At 40.8% G+C, this 20,116-nt stretch overlaps 1 protein-coding gene across 4 annotated transcripts in view; it reads left to right on the forward strand.

Moving 5' to 3' along the window:
* The window catches only part of Dock4 (dedicator of cytokinesis 4), a 430,242-nt gene that overhangs the window by 281,154 nt on the left and 128,972 nt on the right, over positions 1-20,116 (forward strand). For all 4 annotated transcript variants that reach the window (XM_052738384.1, XM_052738382.1, XM_052738383.1 and 1 more), the window contains exons 17-22: positions 8,135-8,291; positions 13,903-14,000; positions 14,097-14,180; positions 14,360-14,460; positions 15,924-16,005; positions 17,267-17,437. In XM_052738384.1, coding sequence (XP_052594344.1) covers positions 8,135-8,291; positions 13,903-14,000; positions 14,097-14,180; positions 14,360-14,460; positions 15,924-16,005; positions 17,267-17,437 — 693 coding nt within the window. The remainder of the gene's footprint in view (positions 1-8,134; positions 8,292-13,902; positions 14,001-14,096; positions 14,181-14,359; positions 14,461-15,923; positions 16,006-17,266; positions 17,438-20,116) is intronic.

Here is a 20,116-nt window from a genome sequence, read left to right on the forward strand (position 1 = left end):
CCTGCCACCAAATGAAAGCCTTTTGTTTTGCTACCAGGCTCATGTGCCATGCTCCCTCTGCTCTTGTCTGCTTCTCCTACCTAAGAGCTAGGTCCCACAATCCCTCTTGTACCCTGTGTTTTAAGACTTAGACTAGCACTTTCACTGTAATTCTCAAAGTCTTATTTCTCATGAGATCACTTTAGTTACACACTGCTGTTGGGGCCCTCTGCCGTAGTGTCTGGCACACATACGCTTCAGGGGAAAGTGACTTTTTTCTTTCTAACCTGACATTCCATATTTATCAATAAAGCAACACAAAGTTCACTTTCGTTTTCACAAAATTTAAAGCTGAGTTAAAAGACTAGTGGAGAAAGGCAGTGTCCCTTGATTGTTCTGAATGCAAGCTCTGTTCCCATCCTGATGCTGACACTAAGTAATACTGCAACATTCGGCAGATCCTATAAGTGCCTCAGTCACGATGTTCTACATTGTAAGATTGCTGTGAAAGACAATGTATGTATGAAGTGCCTAGCCGTGCCCAGCAAATACTTGTAAGGTGCTTAAGTTACCTACATTGGTTTTCAAATGTGCAGTGTCTGTATTATGTATTAATAATGCATGCTGAAAGCCTTGAAGAACAATGAAAGATTAAGTGATAAGAATTTCTTTGTATTTTATTAAAATTTTTAGAAATGGGTTAAAATTGCTACCAAGAGTAGTTACATGCTTTTCTTTACTTAGTTGATGGACAAAATCTACTGTCTCTGTCTGTCTCTGTCTGTCTGTCTCTTTCTCTTCCCTATTCTTGGGAGAATATCTTAAAATACCTTTTGTGTTCACAGTGTTCTTCCTATTGATGGTGATGTTTTATACTTGAACGTGATAGAGTTTGGCTACAGGAAACTATTGAGGTGTCATGTCTCATACTTTGGATGCTAAGGTTTTAGTGCCCTGGGCTGGTGGGCAGATGAAGCTAACCAGGATTAGTGGAACTAACCTGGATAGCCAACAAGTAGACACTCCATGGCACCCGGTAGATCCAGAGCTCAGCCATCTGGCCTCACAGAGTGCTCAATGCCTTAATTGTGGAGATAAGCAGGAACCCCAAGATGCTGTCAGAAGAACCCAAGAGCCAATTAGAGAAGTGAGCTGCAGTAAGAGATGGTTCTATAGGGTCTAGAATAACTTCAGAAAGAGGCCTGGAAATAGCTGAAGTGAGTATCAGGGCTGGGTTTGACAGTCATTCCATAGATGTACAAAGCAGAAGTCAGGCTGAGATGGGAGACCAGAGCATGTTACAACTCTATAGCCCAAGTACAGTTAAGAATGGGATGTTTGGGTACATGACTTGATGTGTTCCAGGTCCTGATGAGGGACAAGTGGGAAGCAGATATGCAGGAATCCGGAATATTCCCTTGCCTAAGCAGTTTCCTAAAGAAGATATTTGAAGTATTTACTTTATAATTTTTCTTTAAACTGCATATGTTTTCTGGAGTCTTCAGTCTATAATGTATCTTGAAAAAAAAAGAAACCATTTGGAATTGTGACAGCAGAAGAGAATGGTGAACTGTTTATTATATTAATACCAGTACTTGTGTTTCAGGGCAATTTTGATGGCAAGAACATCTTGTAATATTCTGACTCTGTATTTCAACTCACTAGAGAGGTCTTTCCTAAGGACTTATTAAAATGCATATATATTATTAATATTATATTAATATCTATTATCACATTAAATGGTCTCAAGTACAAGAGGGATTCTGTGGTTAAACTATTGTCTGTTACCAAGACACTAGCTTTAGGAATATTTGAGCAAATGTAGAGTTTAGTTCAGATGAGTATCAATTTTTTAAAAATCTTTTAATTATATACATATATATATATATATATATATGGTATGTGTGTGTACGCATGCGTGCTTGCATGTGTGCATGCGTGTGTGTGTGTGTGTGTATGTGTGTGTGTGTGTGTGTGTGTGTGTGTGTGTGCTGGGACTGACAGAGGCAAGAAGAGGGTGTCAGATTTCCTGGAGCTGGAGTTACAAGTAGTTGTGGCACACCCAATGTGGGTGCTGGGAACCCAACTTGTCCTCTGGAATAGGAGGAAGTACTCAAACCCTGAGTCACCTCCCCAGTCCCTAATTTTTAATATATTTATTTATTTGTGTATGTATGTGTATGATGTTTGCATGTGAGAATGCACATGTGCCATGTTACACACGTGGAGGCCAGAGAACAACCTCCATCTTGTTGGAGGCTGGTCCTCTCTGGGTCACTGCATTTCAGGCTAGCTGGTCTGTGAGCTTCCAGGGGATTCTCCTGTTTCAGCCTCTTACCTCACTGTAGGAGGACTTAGTTTACAAGCACACACCATTCTTTCAGCTTTCATATAGGTTTGTGAGGATCTGAGTTCACATCTTCAGGCTCGTACAGCAAGTGCCTTTACATACTGAGCTGTCTCCCCAGTTTGAATTTTATACCCCAAATGAGCTGTTGTACCCATTCAGTATCTTTTACAATATTTTCACAATGTTTTAATTTAAGATCACTATTGTCATTACAAAAGTAATATGCAAATCAAATAAAACAAAAACATCATAATGCTATGTCACCATCTGCTAGCCTCTTAGCATATATTCATTTAGATGTTTTGCTGTATGAATTTGTTAAACAAATAGTAATAGGTGATATGTGTTTATTTTAAATCTATTTTTGCGGTTAAAGATTTTTCCAGTCACAGGATTATTTTTTTATTTATTCTTTGACAATCTCATGCATGTCTATAATGTATTTTGATTTTGTTCACTGTCTGTTCCCTCTCATTTTGCTTCCTGCTTCCTCTGGAAACTTTCTTCTTTCTGCACTAAATCTTTGTCTAGAAATTAATCAATATACAAATTCTCGAACAATATTTGGACAGGTCAGTCTTGTCCAAATCCAAGATGATATCTGACTTTCTATCTCCTGAGTGTTGCTTGAACTAAAACAGTCCGTTTTTAGACAATGCTGACTTAAGAGATGAGGCTGTGCATCCTTCAGAAGGCGCCACATACTGGAGTGGTCTCATTGTTTCTCCTCCACACTCTTTAACACATTGTCCAATGTAAGTGTTTCTTAAAATGCAGAAGTGGGAGGCCGTCAGTAAGAGGACATTGTAGTCATCACATATGTCTTCAAGTTCCCTGCATTGCTGTGATGACACCCCTGTCTCCATCATGTGCATCCATGTTTATCCCTTTGACAGTGGCAAGAGACCTTAATGCTGCTGTGTGGCATTCTATGAACACCCAGTTTCTCATCAACAGTCCTCCTGCTGATTTCAGCATTAAATGACACTCTTTCGCCAGATAAATGGTTATAGTAGGGGCATGAAATTATAGTTTCTAAACCCATAATTCCTTTTATATTTGCTAATTAGCATTTTGCTTTTAAACATTTTTCCTATTTATCTTTCTCTCTTATTAAGCATAGATTCTTTTCACAAGCAATATAATCTGCATATAGTTTCCCCTCCTTCTACTCCTTCCAGTTCCTCTCTACCTCCTCTTCCATCCAGACCCACTTCATTTCTGTCTCTCATTAAAAAAGAACAGGCTTCTAGGAGATAACAACAAAATATAACAAAATAAAATATAATAAAATAAAATGAAAAACCATCATACTTGAAGTTGGACTAGAGAAGCAAACAGAAAAATAAGAGTCCCAAGAGAAGGCACAAGAATAAGAGGCCCACTTGTTTACTGATCAGCAGTCTTGCTGTGGGATGGTCTGTATGTGCTCTGATTGGTCAATACATAAAACACTGATTGGCCAGTGGCCAGGCAGGAAGTATAGGCGGGACTAACAGAGAGGAGAATTGAGAGAACAGGAAGGAGAGGGAGACACTGCCAGCTGCCACCGTGACAAGCAGCATGTGAAGATGCCAGTAAGCCACGAGCCACATGGCAAGGTATAGATTTATAGAAATGGGTTAATTTAAGATATAAGAACAGTTAGCAAGAAGCCTGCCACGGCCATACAGTTTGCAAGCAATATAAGTCTCTGTGTTTACTTGGTTTGGTCTGAGCGGCTGTGGGACTGGTGGGTGACAGAGATTTGTCCTGACTGTGGGCCAGGCAGGAAAACTCTAGCTACAGAGTCTCATTAAAGTACTAACTGCAAGCTATAGTATGTATGAAGAGGACCTGGTGCAGACCCATGCAGGCCCTGTGCTTGCTGCTTCAGTCTCTGTGAGCTCATATGAACCCTGCTTAGTTGGTTTAGAGGACCTTCTTCTCTGGGTCTCCTCTGTCTCCCCCATTTCCTTCTGCCTCTTCTGTGGGATTCTCTGAGCATTGAGGGGAAGGATTTGATAGAGACATCTCATTTAGAGATGTGTATTCCAAGGTCTCTTTCTCTGGTAATGTTTGACTGTGGGTCTTTGTGTTTGTTCCCATCTGCTGCAGGAAGGAGCCTCTATGATGATGACTGAATAATGTACCAATCTGAGTATAGCAAAATATCATTAGAAGTCATTTTATTGTTATTTTTTTTCTTGGTTTTTCGAGACATCGTTTCATTGTGTCACCTTGGCTGTCTTAGAACTCTCTATGTAGACCAGGCTGGCCTCAAACTCACAGAGATCCACCTGCCTCTGCTTCCCTAGTACCGGGATCAAAGGCTGCCACCACCACCCACAATCACCGCCTGCAACTTTTCCAGTTTTTTTAGATATTCACTTAGTGCTATGAACTTGACTCTTAGAACTACTTTCATTGTTTCCCTTAAGTTTGGTTATGATGTATATTCATTTTCATTTCGTTCTAGAAAATCTTTAATTTCTTCCTTTTTTTCTGTCTTGACCTATTTTTCATTCAGTAGAGAGTTGTTGGATTTTCATGAGTTTGTAAGGTTTCTGTTGTTTTTGTTGTTGATATCTGCCTTTAATCTGTAGTGGTCTGCATTGGATGCATGGAACAATTTTTTTTTTAATCTGTTAAGACTTGCTTTGGGTCTGAGTATGCTGTCAATTTTGGAGAAAGCTCCATGAGGTGTAGAGAAGAAGGTATATTCTTTTATGTTTGGGTGAAATGGCCTGTAAATATGTCAGGCCCATTTGGTTTATAACATCATTTCTCTGTTTAGTTTTTATCTGGATGACCTGTTCGTTAGTGAGAGTGGGATACTGAAGTCTCTCACTATCAGTGTGTGAGGGTCAATTTGTGATTTAAGCTGTAGTAGTGGATTTTTACAAACTTATGCCCTTGTGTTTATGGCATAGGTGTTAAGAATTGAAATGTCATCTTGGGGGATTTTTTCTTTGATGGGTATGAAAGGTTCTTCCCCATCTCTTTTGATTAGTTGTCTATTTTGTTAGATATTAAAATGACTACACCAGCTTATTTCTTATGTTCATTTGCTTGGAATATCTTTTTTCAATGCTTTTCCCTGAGGTAATGTCTATCTTTGATTTTGAGATATGTTTTTTGGATGCAGCAGAAGGATGGATCCTGTTTTTGTATTGATTCTGTTAATCTGTGTCTTTTTATTGGGGAATTGAAACCAATTATGTTGAGAGATATCAATAAGCAGTGATTATTTTGGTGGTGGTGGTGCTGATGCTGTGTGTGTGTGTGTGTGTGTGTGTGTGTGTGTGTGTGTGTGTGTGTGTGTGTGTCCCTTCTTTAGATTTTGCTGGTATGGGATTATTTATTCCCTGTGTTTTCATGGTTGTAGTTAACCTCCTTAGATTGGAGTTTTTCTTGTAGCACCCTCTGTATGACTGCATTTGTAGATAAATATTGCTTAGATTTGGTGTTATTATGGAGTATCTTATTTTCTCCATTTATGGTTACTGAGAATTTTTCTGGGTATAGTAGTCTGGACTGGGTATAGTAGTCTGTGGTCTCTTAGAACCTGCAGCACATCTGTCCTGGACCTTCTGGCTTTTAGAGTTTCCATTGAGAAGTCAGGTGTAATTTTAATAGTTCTGCCTTCTTATGTTACTTTGTCTTTTTCTCTTGCAGCTTGTAATAGTCTTTGTTCTGTATGTTTAATGTTTTGATTATTATGTGCTGTCTTAGTTAGGGCTTCTATTGATGTGAAGAGACACCATGACCACAGCAACTCTCATAAATGAAGACATTTAATTGGGGTGGCTCACTTATAGTTCACAAGTTTAGTCCATTATCATCATGGTGGGAAGCATGCAGGCAGACATGGTGCTGAAGAAGGAACTGAGAGTTCTGCATCTTGTACAGGCAATAGGAAGTGAACTAACTCACTTGGTGGTATCTTGAGCATAAGAGACTTCAAAGCCTGCCCCAACAGTGACATACTTCCTCTAACAAGGCCATACCTTCTCCAACAAAGCCACACCTCCTAGTAGTGCCACTTCCTTGGGGAACATTTTCTTTCAAACCACCACATGTGCCAAAGGAACTTTCTTTTCTGGACCATTCTATTTAGTATTCCGTATGCTTCTTGTAACTTTATAAGCATCTCCTTCTTTAGGTTAGAAAAATATTCTTCTGTGGTTTTGCTGGAAATATTTTCTTGGCCTGTAAGCTGGTTTTCTTCTCCCTCCTCTATTCTTATTATTCTTTGATTTGAACTTTTTATAGTGTCCCAGATTTCCTAGATGTTTTGTGTGAGGAAATTTTTTGATTTAACATTTTATTTGACCAATGCATCCATTTTTCCTATCATATCTTCAACACCTGAGATTCATCCTTCCATCTTTTGCATTCTGTTGGGGAAGCTTTCCTCTGTAGTTCCTGTTCTAATTCCCCAAATTTTCATTTCCAGCATTTCCTCAATTTAAGTTTTCTCCATCAATTCTACATCCATCTTCGGGTCTTGAACTGTTTTACTCATTTCCTTGTACTGTTTTTATTTTCCTGGATTTCTTTAAGTAACTTATTCATTTCTTCATACTGTTTGTGATTTCCTGGATTTATTTAAGAAATTTTCTTCATTTCTTATGGACCTCTATCATCTTCATACAGACTGTTCTTAGGTCTTTTGCTAGGCTTCAGTGGAGACATATTGTGATGGCTGTTATTGATCGTGTTTTAAGATGACATCTAGACATATGGGAGTGGGGTGATTGTAGGTCTGGGTGATGGTATGTGACTTTGCCTCTGATGCCTTGGTTTCTGCTTCCTCCCTGGACTTCAGGAAAGTGTGGTGGCTGTGTGCTGCCTATTAGAACATTTTCTGAGGACCTGTTTCGCTAGCCTGCTGAGCTGGTGTATTCTCAGGGAATGCCTGCTAGTATTGGAGACTAGGATAATAGGATGAGTTCACGGAAGGAAGGTTGGGGGAGAGCTCTGTGATCCGTAGGAGAAGGGGTCAGAGAGGAAAGGAGGACCACAGTAGCAGAGCTGGGGATGTGAGACCGAGGGGTTTGGATATGGGGGAGGTGTGGATCTGGAGGTGTGGATCCACAGTCAGCTTACTTGTTACCCTAGGAGTGCCTCTTGAGTTAGTAGGGCATACCTGCTGTGGTTGATGGCTGAGACAAAGCCACACATGGGAGGAAGGACATTAGAAAGGGAAGGTCTGTAGGATCCACAGGAGATGGGAACAGAGGGTCAGGGAAGGCTGCCACAGGTGTTCTGCAGCGGAGCTGGGGGTTGGATCTGGGGAGACAGACAACACTAACATTTTCTTTGAAATAGAGCTTTTCCTCATTCCGTGGGACCACTAGATTTCCTAAAACTGGTGGTTTTCAAGGTGATGACAGTTCAACAGCTCTTACATGACATGTTGGAGAAGTAGAAGCATCTTTTGAAAGAAGTCTTCTGATCATTGTCAAATGGTGTTTCTTTGGCATTTCCAGTGCCTCCCAGGCCATGTTAAAGTCTGTATATAGTCTAAGTCTTCTAACAAGACAATGAGGTTTAGGCAAGGACAACAGGAATCTTAAGTGGTTCAATATCTCGACAGGATCAGTCACGTTGGGAGTGACAGAGCTTGGAACTCAACTCAAATTGGTCAGACACCAAAATCCATACTTATTCTTTGACATATTTTTGGTGGATTTCCCTGAAAAACCAAATTCTGTTTATAATGCCATTTGGAATGTTTCCAGTTCATAAATGCTAGAAGAGGAAATTATGCTCAATAATTCTTCTGCGATCAAGCCTCCCATTCTTAATGTTTTTTCACAGTGTGAAGAAAACACAAACCTTCAGGATACTACCCGCTACCTCAAGCTTCCATTTTCCAAGGTCATCTTTCTTGGGAACAATAATCAAACCATGAAGGCCACAAAGGAGTCCTTTTGGATAACATCGTTTCTCTGCTCTACAAAACTCACCCAAAATGGTAATGCATGAAAGCCCTATACCTAAGGGATATATGATACCATTTTACTTGACAGCCCCCCACCCACCCAAGGGCATGTATGAACTGTATGTATTTTGCTAAGCATATTCAACAAGGATTAACGTATTTAAGAACTTTGCACTAGGAAAGTTATCGATCCTTTCATTTAGGATTTCTAATCAAATGAAAACAGTAGTGACCTCATGCATCCAATTTAATGACTTAAGAATTAACCCACTGTTGAAAGTTAAGTGTCAACTAACTCCTCAAATAACCTATTAAAAGCCAAGCTGCACTTAACACAAGAAAAGACGGAAGTGCCGCCACTTTCAATCTCTTGTTTTATAGCCCCATAAACAGTGCTAATTGAAGGCCTTAGGATAAAGCTTGTTTGTTGTTGTTGTTTAATTAGATGGATATTGCTTTTCTGGGTAGCATTGCTCTTTATGTCATTGATTGTTTAGCGAGTTATGATTAATAAAGCCAGTGCATCTCCTTGACATTTCCTTGTTGTAAAAACTGCATTTGTAATGAAAGAAGTAAATTAAACATTTTTAATTTTTCATAGTTGCCATATACAGCTTCTGGCTAGCACCCTGAATACTGTATTAATAAATTAGATGCGATATATTGAGAGGAATCACTTCACTACAAGATATTGTATTTCATGCAGCTCCTATATCTAAGTTTTTTTTTCTTGTATTATGGAACAGTGTGTGGAAAGAAATAGTTGTTTCAAAATGTAGTGTCAAAAAGGCAGCAAAACATAACACTATAGTAGTGACCCCCTTTTAATTCCCTCTCGGTAGCAAGGCTACCATATTTACCTAAGACACGAAGTTCTGTTGAGCTTTCCTAGACTTTACTAGTATTCAGTGTTTGATGGTTTAGCAAATCTGACCTCCTGACTTGACTCAATGACCTATAAATAAAGCATTTACCAAACCTCAGGTGTTTGCCGTGGGGGTTATGAAGATAATAAAATCAATTGGCTTCCCAGACAAAATTTATAGTCATCCTACATAGGGTATTTGTGTGCCTGTGTAGCTCTTCCTGTTAATTAAATGTCCTAACTGGGATGTTTCAGGATTGTATTTATTGGATATTGTTGCTGCAACAATCACCACAAACTTTCTGGCTTGAAGTGACAGAAATTTCTTATGGCTCAGGAGTCAGGTTTAAATCCCTTTCATGGTAATGATGCTGCATCTCTTCTAGAGGTTATAGAGGAAAGTCTTTTTTTTCCCCCTCATCTTTTCTAGTTTCTAGAAGTAATCTGTATTGCTAGGATCATGGACCCCTTTTTCTTCAGAAGCTGCCAGGGCAACATCTTCAAATTTCTCTAATTCTGACTCTACAAGTTTTTAAGGTCTCTCGTGATTTCTCAGAAATTTGAGCATATTACAATGTTTCTTTGTCAATATAAGGTAAACATACCATTTCTAGGAATTGGGATATAGACATATTTGAAGGTTGTTATCCTGCCTACCACTTAGGTAAACAATGATAAAATTGCCTGAATTTGCTTACAGTGTTAGAATTATAAACATAAGATAGGAGAAACCAGGTCCTAAAGACTCAAAACTGCTTCCTTATAAAACCAAGAGAAAATTTCATGTAAATAGCAAAAATTAACTATTCATGAAACCCTTATATTAAATGTCTGACTGTATATAAACCCTTATATTAAATGAAGATGGGATCAGTATTTTGAGGGGCTCCTGACTCGATGAGGCTACTGAAACATGCTTCATGACTATATTGATGTTGATTAACCTTGTCAATGTAAGTTAGCTCAGAGTGAGCCAAGAAATGAATAGTGTATTTCAAAAGATAGTTAGGGGTAGGGGGTCAATCTATCTTTCTGAGATTTGCATCCTACGTATACATCTCTATGTAGAAGCAAATTGGAATTAATTCCAGTTCCAAAGTGGAATTAAATTGGTGTGCATTCATTTTACTGGACTTGGAAAAAACACAAATTACATGTCCATTATAATTGGACACTTAGCAAATGATGTGGTCTCAAGGAGTAGTCTCAGAGCAGATCTGCACTCAGGGTTCCTGGTAGGTCTGCCTGTTCTTGCTGTGTGGAATCCAGCATTGTTCATGGCTAGTGCTCCAAATCCAGACCACTCTGCAAATGTTTCCTATGGACAGATCAAGTAGATTCTTCAAACTTCTTTACAGGAATAGGAGGCTAGGGATGGTGGTACACGCCTGTAATCCCAGCACTTGGGAGGCAAAAGCAGGTGGATCAAGAGTTCAAGGTCTTCCTTGCCTACGTAATGAGTTCTAGGCCAGCCTAGGCTACATGAGACCATGTCTCAAATACACAGATACACACACACACACATACACACACACACACACACACACACACACACACACACACACACACACACACATACACACACACACACACAATTAGTGAGGAGTAATTACATCTTCATTTATACTTAGTAGGCTATATGCAAAGAGTATACTTAATATGTACTCCTTAAATAGAGTGTAGAAAACTAATCATTTCAATGGTGGAGCATTTCTCCTGATTTCCATCTAGCATATTTTCAGATGAATGAAGCAGACCTAGGAGATGACAGTTTTACCTTAACTCTGAATACGGTATGTACACAATTGATTACAGCTGCTAAGGTGAGAACCTGGACCCTGATAGTCCTAACAAATTAGGCTTGACCACCTGTTCCCAGTAACCCAGTATACAGAAAAATTAATAGTGGAAAGGAGATTTATTCAATGCAGCCACATTGGGGATAGGAACAAATTAAAGATCTGGTGAGCTCCCGAGTCTGACTTTAGGGTGCTGACGTGAGGCTTGGGTTTAAGGAGAGAGCACATGGTGTACTTAATTGAGTGATCCCAGGCAAGGCGTGGTCCTTTCCGTCATCATCGTTTCTGCTTTAGTCTCTCTTGCAAGATGGTGTAACAAGTTGTCAGAACTGCGAGGAATCCCTTCCTGGGAGGCAAGTTTCTCCTCTGGGTGGAGGAATCCCTTCCTGGGAGGCAAGTTTCTCCTCTGGGTGGCACCAGACTTCCAGCCTTTTTTTTTTCTCCCAGGATGAGACTTGAAGGGAAATGCCAGTTTCGTAGGGGCCATTGTTTTAGTCGTCTGATAGCTGAAGAAAAGATACAACTATGTTTAGGGTACCTCCATTTCCATGAGGATGATCACACAGACAGACAGACCTCGTTTGATCTATAGTTCACTGCAGGATGATCAGGCCTCATCGAGATTCATCAGCCTGCTTCCAGGAAAGACGGCAATGTCTGGAATCCTGCAGTCAGTTTTCTGGCTCTGTTCATGAGGTCTTATACCCAGTTCCCCACTATGACCTGGGAAGTGCTCTTCCCTCTCCACATGGCTTGGGGCTCTGCTCCCTTCAGTTGCCCCTACTTTAAACAAATGGAAGGAAGAGTCAGGACACAGGATAAGAGCTGGGATGGGGGTAGAATGGGAATCGAGGGGAGACAGCAGGAAAAAATACATTGGGAGACTTCAGAAGAGAAGATGCCAGGGAAGGATGGCATCCGCAAATTCGATGCCAGAGGAAGGAGAGAAAGAAAAAACAACCACCCAGGAGAGTAACAGAGCCCTGTGGGGCCTTTGTGGAGTTCACTCTGAAATATAACCAGTCAGTTTTCAAGAGTTCACTTATGTTGCAGGGTATCTGAGTTATTACGAATGTTAAACAATTTGTGGGTTTCTTTAATGAACTCAATTATAAATTTGTATTTTGAAATCAGTTCCTTCAACTTTTCTCCATGTTTTCATTTCAAATCCTCTTTCTCTCTGTTTATTGTAGACAAACATCCCTATTTGGTACAAGGTTCAGTGTGTAGTGAGCAGGAAGTTTTGGATTGGGTGATATTTGCATATCCGTGAAATATTTGGAGGAGGAGACCCAAGTCTAAACACAGGATTCACTCGTGTCTCATGTGTACCCCATGTACATAGCCTGAAAGAGTTTTATACAACGTTCTCGGTGCCGGCATCTTGGCTGCCCCATTGTGGGAGGACAGTGATCATATGGTTCTGGGAGGACAGTGATCATATGGTTCTGTGAGGACAGTGATCATATGGTTCTGTGAGGACAGTGATCATATGGTTCTGTGAGGACAGTGATCATATGGTTCTGTGAGGACAGTGATCATCATATGGTTCTGTGAGGACAGTGATCATATGGTTCTGGAGTTTAGAGTGTTTCAGAGTTTTGCTTTTCATATTAAGAATCCTTGATTTGCAATGGAATTTTCACTCTTAAGTCCTTCTTTTCAAAACGGAGTGAACAAGACATTCCAAGACAAAGCCAGATTTAAACAATACTTATCCACAAACCTAGCCCTACAGAAAGCACTAGAAGGAAAATTCCAACCTAAGGAAGTCCTTCTTTTCAGTTTTCCTCTTGACTATGGCTTTGGTAGACTCTCTTCTTCTTTTCTGCAGCTAGCCCTTCTCACCTTAACTACTTTGGTTTCACAGAGTTTGGAATCATTGGTTGTTGTACTTGTTTCCTTGTTGGTCTTTCTGTCTTTCAGCAAGTCCCATGTGGGTTCATCTTGAAAGCAGAGCTTTGAAGTGAATATTTTGCTATTCAATACGGAAAATCCTCTCTGGCCCATCTCTTGGCTTCTGAGCACAGAGACTAGCCCTGACAGGTTCCTCTGCCCCATGCCTTCCCTAGCTTAGAAGTTCTTACTGTCCTTATTGACCTCCAGATGCCACCATCTCCTGATCCTTTGGAGACTAGGGAAGCTTAGGCCATGATGTCACCTCCCTGAGATAGTTTAAATTCTGTCCAAGAAAGATGGGGCCAAAGTTTGTCCCTTTTCGCCTTGAAAGGCCGATTGAAACATGAATCTGCCTGTCAGTTTCAGAAGGTAACTGGAAGAGGTCGGGCTGTCTGTCTGCTTGTTCATAAGTTGTGGTAGAAGATGACCTGGAAAGCCAGAAACAGGCACTCTTAAGTCCCAAGATTCACTGGATGGTCTGCTAGCACATTGGGCTTGTTGTCACAGTACACTGACAATGTGTGGCTGAGGTTTGAGTTACTTACAGTCAAGAAGACCTTCATTGCTGGTTAGGATCGGTTGCTAGGAAGAGTGTTTGTTTTTAGATGTCTAAGCATGAATCAAGCTGGTTCCTACCTCCTGGAACACTCTTACTAGGAGGTGGCAGAAAAATGTCACAGTGCATATCTGGTGGCTGCGTACACTTCTCTAAGTACTGAGAATACAATTGGGCCACGCTCAGCTCTATTTTCTTGGAGTTTACAGTCAAGTTGGGGCATAGAAAACTTCAGGCAAAAGATAAGTAAGTGCTTCTGTGAGGCAGGAGCATGTGGAAGGGATGGGGAGCCTTCCTGGACAACACCATCTACAGGGAGAATTGAGCAGTGAGCAGGAGCCCTGGGGGGTAGGAGAGATAATTAACATACTCTTAAGTAAATGCCCTCCTAGAGCACAGAGGCTAGTCCCAGTGTGGGGGAGGGGTAGGCAGTGCATTTAAGAAGTCACTTTTAACAGTAGAGCGCGTTCATGAGAGGGGCTGTTCTCTATAAATGCAATTAATCTTCTTTTTCTGTTTGAAAAGGTGATATGCTTGATCTTTTGAAATGGAGAACCCACCCAGACAAGATAACAGGCTGTCTCTCTAAGTTAAAAGAAATCGATGGCTCGGAGATAGTAAAGGTAGACTCTGCTTCCTTACACTGGGAAACTCAGGACCTCTGGTAGGAGGGGAGTGTGGCCTACTCATGTGCCGTCTTTCACTTCTTTAATCCACAGTTTCTACAAGACACACTGGATACACTGTTTGGAATATTAGATGAAAATTCCCAGAAATATGGCTCTAAGGTGTTTGATTCTTTGGTAAGTTTACATTTTCTTAATAATATTACAAAAAAAAAATTGTGCCTTCCAATCTTGACTTTAGGAAAGCTGTTTCAGAAATGACCACTTGATAATGGAAGAGTTGATTTACTTGTTTATTTTTAACAGACAAAGAAATGACTGGCATTTGGTTTTATAAAACTCAATTTTCTTCTTAGGTCCACATAATAAATTTGCTACAAGACAGCAAGTTCCATCATTTTAAGCCTGTCATGGACACTTACATCGAGAGTCACTTTGCTGGGGCACTTGCATACAGGTAGGCCCTTTAGCTTGTTATTGGCTTCGAAACTGCCTTATACACTTGCACTAAAGCCTAAGCAGCTGCATAGGAAGACATAACTATAAGGAAATAGAGGCAGACAGGAAGCTCAGCTACCAAACCCTGTCCTCCCTCCTCACTCACTCCTGCCCAATGGCTATAACTTATTTTGATTAAAAGGGAAAAAAGAAGAGCTTCCTGAAGTCTGTTCCTTAACTTAGTGCCTTTCTGCTCATCTCCACGTCACCTGGTGTGCTTTGGTCTAAGATGTCAAGGTTCTTCTCAGTTTTGCCTGTAGGAGTTCTATTTTTATATTGCACCACCTTATATATGGCTTAGACAATTATGAATGGAAAACAACCTTTGCCTTCATCCCTTTTCCAGGTCCTTTATTCAGCTATTAATGTTTACAGAGTGCCTTTGGTGCTCTAATGGACAGACCTGGTCCCTGGCCTCAAGCCGTTTAGTATTGAAGTCTACTGTTAGATAGTAGCTGCCTCTTTTTTCGCCAGCTTGGGTTATGTAAGTAAAGCAAAGGACGATGAGTAATGTCCTCCTTCAGCTCTGCCTGCCTTCAGAAAGCCTTGTTAATAATCGCCGCAAGGCAGCTGCACACCAGGCCTTATACATTGTCTTCTTATGTGAAGACTTGTTTCCTAACCAGTGGAATTGGGATTATCTAAATGGAGTCCAGCCAGCTAACTGTCCATGCATAGGTTTTGTGTTTGTTCGTTTGTTTGTCTTTCCACCATTTAAAAAAAGAGAGAGAGGAGGAGGAGGAGGAGGAGGAGGAGGAGGAGGAGGAGGAGGAGGAGGAGGAGGAGAAAAAGCTACTACTGAACTGTTTCCTAGAAATTAGGAACTAGCCAGCATTTATTTCAGTGAAACTGTAATCTTAAAAGTTGTGAGTTGTTGTTTATTTTTAGTTTTGTTTCTTAAAATAAGGTAAAATAAGCCAGTAACAAGAAAGCAGCTTTCTCTTCTAGAAATGGCTCCTTTGAGGCATGCTTTCACAGTCAGCCTTATTCTTCTCATGGTGAGAAAGTTGGCCTGATAGATGCAGGGGTGTGGCTTGTAGTGGACCAGTTTGGCTTCATGCCCCTCTCACCTCTTACCTGCAGCTAAATAGTCACCCTTGCAGTGGTCAAGGGGTTGGGAAGGAAGGAATCCCAATGAGCAGTTGTCCGAGACAGCTCCTGACAGCTCTAATTCTGGGGGCAACAGGACACCTCCAGACTGAGGGCAATCTGGGTGGACAGAGTGTGTTTCCATCTTAAGTTTCAAAGCAGTTAGTGATGCTGACCTGAAGTTTCAATAAAGTTATCTCAGAACAGCCTGGCAGGAGAGTGAGACCTTACGGAGAAGGAAGTGTCTTCCTGATACACGCGCATGTCACGTTTATCGTCATTTAACTGAGAATTAGCTGTTCTGCAATCTGCGCATTTCTCCTTGTGCTTTAGAGATCTCATCAAAGTGCTCAAGTGGTACGTGGACAGGATAACGGAAGCGGAGCGGCAAGAACATATCCAGGAGGTGCTGAAGGTAATAACACGCCGTTGAGAGCTGATAGCAGAGTCCACAAAGCTGGTGCATGGTGATTGCAGACTAATTGCTTTCTTCTGCACAGACAGTAATTGGTGATGATATATTACTGACATTCCAATTCAAGGATCTTAATCAGTTCATGGCTGCTCCAGAGCTGATGAAATTTGAAAGGGACTTTGCTAGGCCTGTCCACTGGAACGTGATGGGGATTGAATCCTTGCTTCTCTGGGTTCCTGTCACTGGAGATGACATCCAGGATGGACAGGAGAAGTGGGGACATGAGAAAAGACTGCAGATGAGCAGCTAATTAAACTTGAAAGGTTCTGCCTGCCTCATACACATGACAGCTCTGAGAACACTTTATCTCAAGTTTTAAGCGACAATAGGGTCACCTAACAGGGATCAAAATGAAGATACCCGAGGCTTTACCGGGTCTCATAATTTAGTAAGTCCCACATCTCTGGACCCAGTGTACTGAGCCAACAGTCATGTTAACATGACCTTCCGGCATGTTGAAGAACACAAATTTCCCAGCTCCCAAATTCCTTTCCTCTCCTTCCTACCCCTTTCCTCCCTCTCCCTCTCTCTGCATGAGATAGGGTCTCATTAGTAGCCCAGGAGAGACTCGAACTCTCAACCCTCAAGTGTAACTCTCTTAAGTAAAGAACACAGATTTGGGGCAAGGGATTTAATTTAGTAGTTATGTGCTTGCCTAGCAAGCATGAGGCCCTGGGTTCATCCCCAATACTGCCACAGAAAAAAATATAAATTCTTAAAGGGATTTCCTAGCTCTAGCAGTCCCCGGTTCATACTGAGACTACTCTATGCGGTGTCAGTGGATAAATAGATAGTGCATACATAAAGTTTTATGCATATATAAACAGGACTTTTCTTTCATTATCAATTTATTCTCTTGGTCTGCTTGAAAATAAAATGCTAAGTGGCAAATCACTTTTGAAAGTAGTCATCTCTTCATCAGCTAAATTAAAAAAATAGCTATTTGAAGATCAAAAATATTCAGTGTTTCTAACTTCAGAATTATAAAGAATTTTTAACATGTTTTGCTTCTTTGGCATCAAAGAAGAATGGCTTTTCCCCTCTAAGTGCATATCATTCAAAAATCTCACTGCGCCTCCAGTTTTTGGATGAATTATTTAAAAGTCTAACACTGTTCTATGATTTTTTTTTATGCTATGTCATTGTTACATAAATACTCTCAGAGTCCTTTGAAGCTAACTTTCTAACATTTTTTTCCAAGGCACAAGAATACATTTTTAAGTATATAGTTCAATCCCGAAGGCTGTTTTCCCTTGCCACGGGTGGGCAAAATGAAGAGGAATTCCGCTGCTGCATCCAGGAGCTCCTTATGTCTGTCCGCTTCTTTCTTTCACAAGAGAGCAAAGGGGCTGGAGCATTATCTCAGTCACAGGTAATTGTTTTCCGTCTCTGCAGACTGGAAGAAAACTGCAGCTGCAGTTTGTGTTGTTTCACACACCAGCTGCATGTGTAGCCTGGCCGCCTTTCCCCTGGAGCTTCACCACCACCGGGTTAGACATTGAAGATCCTGGCACTCTAAGCACCAGCCAAACAGAAGCAGCTCCATCCCTAGATCCCACTCTAGGGTAGATGCTACTTGCGTCAGCCATGCTTTGTAACCCGAATCTTAAAAGGTCTTATTAATAAAAACAAACCTGGAGCCAGGTATTGGGGTGAACACTGAAAGATCAGAGAGACAGAACAGGCCACAGCTAACCTCACCTCGCCAACTTCTCAGCCAATCCTGTTTCCTCAAACTGGAAGCCTCTAAGTCCTCATCCGGAATGAATCTCAGTGAACTGCTGCTAAAAGCCTAAAAGCTTAACCAGGCTTTAGTTCCTGGTTCTCATGCCTTGTATACCTTTCTGCTTCCTGCCATCACTTCCTGGGATTAAAGGCATGTGTCACCATGCCTGGCTGTTTCCAGTGTGGCTTTGAACTCACAGAGATCCAGATGGATCTCTGCCTTCGGAATGCTAGGATTAAAGATGTGTGTGCCACCATTTTCTGGCTTCTATATCTAGTGGCTGTTCTATTCTCTGACCCCAGATAAGTTTATTAGGGTGCACAATATATTTGGTAACACAATATCGCCACAGTGCTTCCCTTTACCAGAACACACACCCTCAACTGGGGGACTGAATTTCACTAGAGCCAATCTGTCCTGGTTCTTTTCCTTCAGCCTCACACTGCTTTTTTATCTATCAACTTGAGAATCATTCTTTGGATTCTGCTGAATTCTATGTTGCTTTCTTTTTATCTTACCTGCTGTGATCTTCCTGGGACTGATGGTCTAAGACCAATGCCAAGTCCATGCTGCCAAATTCTATGACTGGCAGTAGTCTAATGTGTGTGTGCTTGGGATGCACATCTGCACCAATTTGTTGTTGGCTGTTTTCTTTTGAGACAGGGTGTCATGTGACCTAGTCTGGGCTCCATCTCTCAAGGGCTGGGATGGCAGATAGGCACTAGCATGCCTGGTTCTGATTTTCTTTTTGTATTTGTTTTTGGTCCTTTATTATTGTGTTTTAAGTTCAGGATCCATCTACATTCAAAATAGCATCACCTTTAATGCATTCCAAGAGACAATTCTTAGTATGTCTTGCTATAATTTCTCAATTCTTCTTGTATATTTTTAATTCTGATGGCTTGCTTAAAACCTGTCAAATGGAGAAGCAGCCTCCCACCATCCCCTGGAAACTTAAAAGCTTTGAGAACTAGAGCTTAAAATTGAAGATGAGACCAAACTGGGTCTTCCAGTGTTGATGTAATTTCGAGTCATGTGGCATGTGGAAGGCCTCCCATACAGTGTCCCAGGACCAGAAGTCACAGTCCCCTGATTACAGCACTGTGCTTTTCCTGACTGTTCAGGCAGCTAGTCTTGTCATTTTCTTCCTTACAGATATGGACTTATCTTCCATCTGGGCCAGCATATAACACAGGCTCTTTTAAATGTCATTCTGTACTCTAGAGTTAACAGTACAATCAGTATCAGAGAACTTGCCAGAGACCTCCAATGCAAAGATCTACCTTGCCAGACCTGACTTGCAGCAGTTAATAATTTAAGAAGAATCCAGTAGGCTCACCACATATTCCTTAGAGTTCTCAGAATTTGCTGCTGCTACAAAAGTCTTTGTGATTAGAGTTTCACCCTGAAACATTTCTTAGCCATTTTTTAATCGCAGAGACCAGGTACCTTTAATTGCTATGGTTCTGCAGGGGGCAGCAGCCTTGCTGTTTCTACAACATTCTGAGTTTCATTGCTCTTGGTTTTCAGAGTTCTGTTCCACAGTCAAGCTTTAAAGACTACTTTGACTGTTATTCTTTAAGTATATAAAGTTTCTGAATGTGCTAATAATCCTACTCAAGTCATTCTCTACTTTGTATGCTGTTTATTTATATATGTTGCTGTGATGGTTTTCGTTTTAGTTTGATGCAAAGTCAGAGTTAATGTAAGATTATGAGAGATTGGTTTCTAACTTTAATAAACAGAAGTAGCACTGGCTCCCCCAATATTTTGCTAGTAAGGTTAATAACACGTTTCTTCCCATACCAAGTTCACTGTTGACCCTACACTGCTCTTCAAAAAAGTAGGATGGCAGTAATTTGGTTGATGCGGCATGTTAATTTTCTGTTGACACTGACATACCTTAGCTTGATGGATTTAAACAGAATTTATTTATTGGGTTCCAGTTTTCTTGGTCAGGAGTCTACACAGGCTTGGTTGATTTTTTTTTTTTTAAGAGTTGCCCAAATTCAAAATCAGGACTTGATTGCTTCCTGAAGCCTTTGGAAAAGAATAGGAACTTTCAGGCTGTTGGCAGAAATTTGAAGGCCACCAGTGAAGGCTGGAGGGATGGGAGGTGCTCTGTCTTCTGGAGGCTACTGTGAATGTTTTTCACATATGGTTGCTTCAAATCCAGCGGCCATATGCTGTGCTGTTTCTCTACTCAGAATCTCTCTAGGATTCCTGCAACTAAATAAAACAACAACAACAAATGCAAAAAAAAAAAAAAAAAAAAAGACAACAAAAAAACCCTAAAGGTTTGTTTGTGACTAGGTCAAGCCCACC

Source organism: Peromyscus californicus, unplaced genomic scaffold, assembly GCF_007827085.1.
Source record: "Peromyscus californicus insignis strain IS unplaced genomic scaffold, ASM782708v3 Scaffold_15__1_contigs__length_86483966, whole genome shotgun sequence".
Classification (NCBI taxonomy): Eukaryota; Metazoa; Chordata; class Mammalia; order Rodentia; family Cricetidae; genus Peromyscus; species Peromyscus californicus.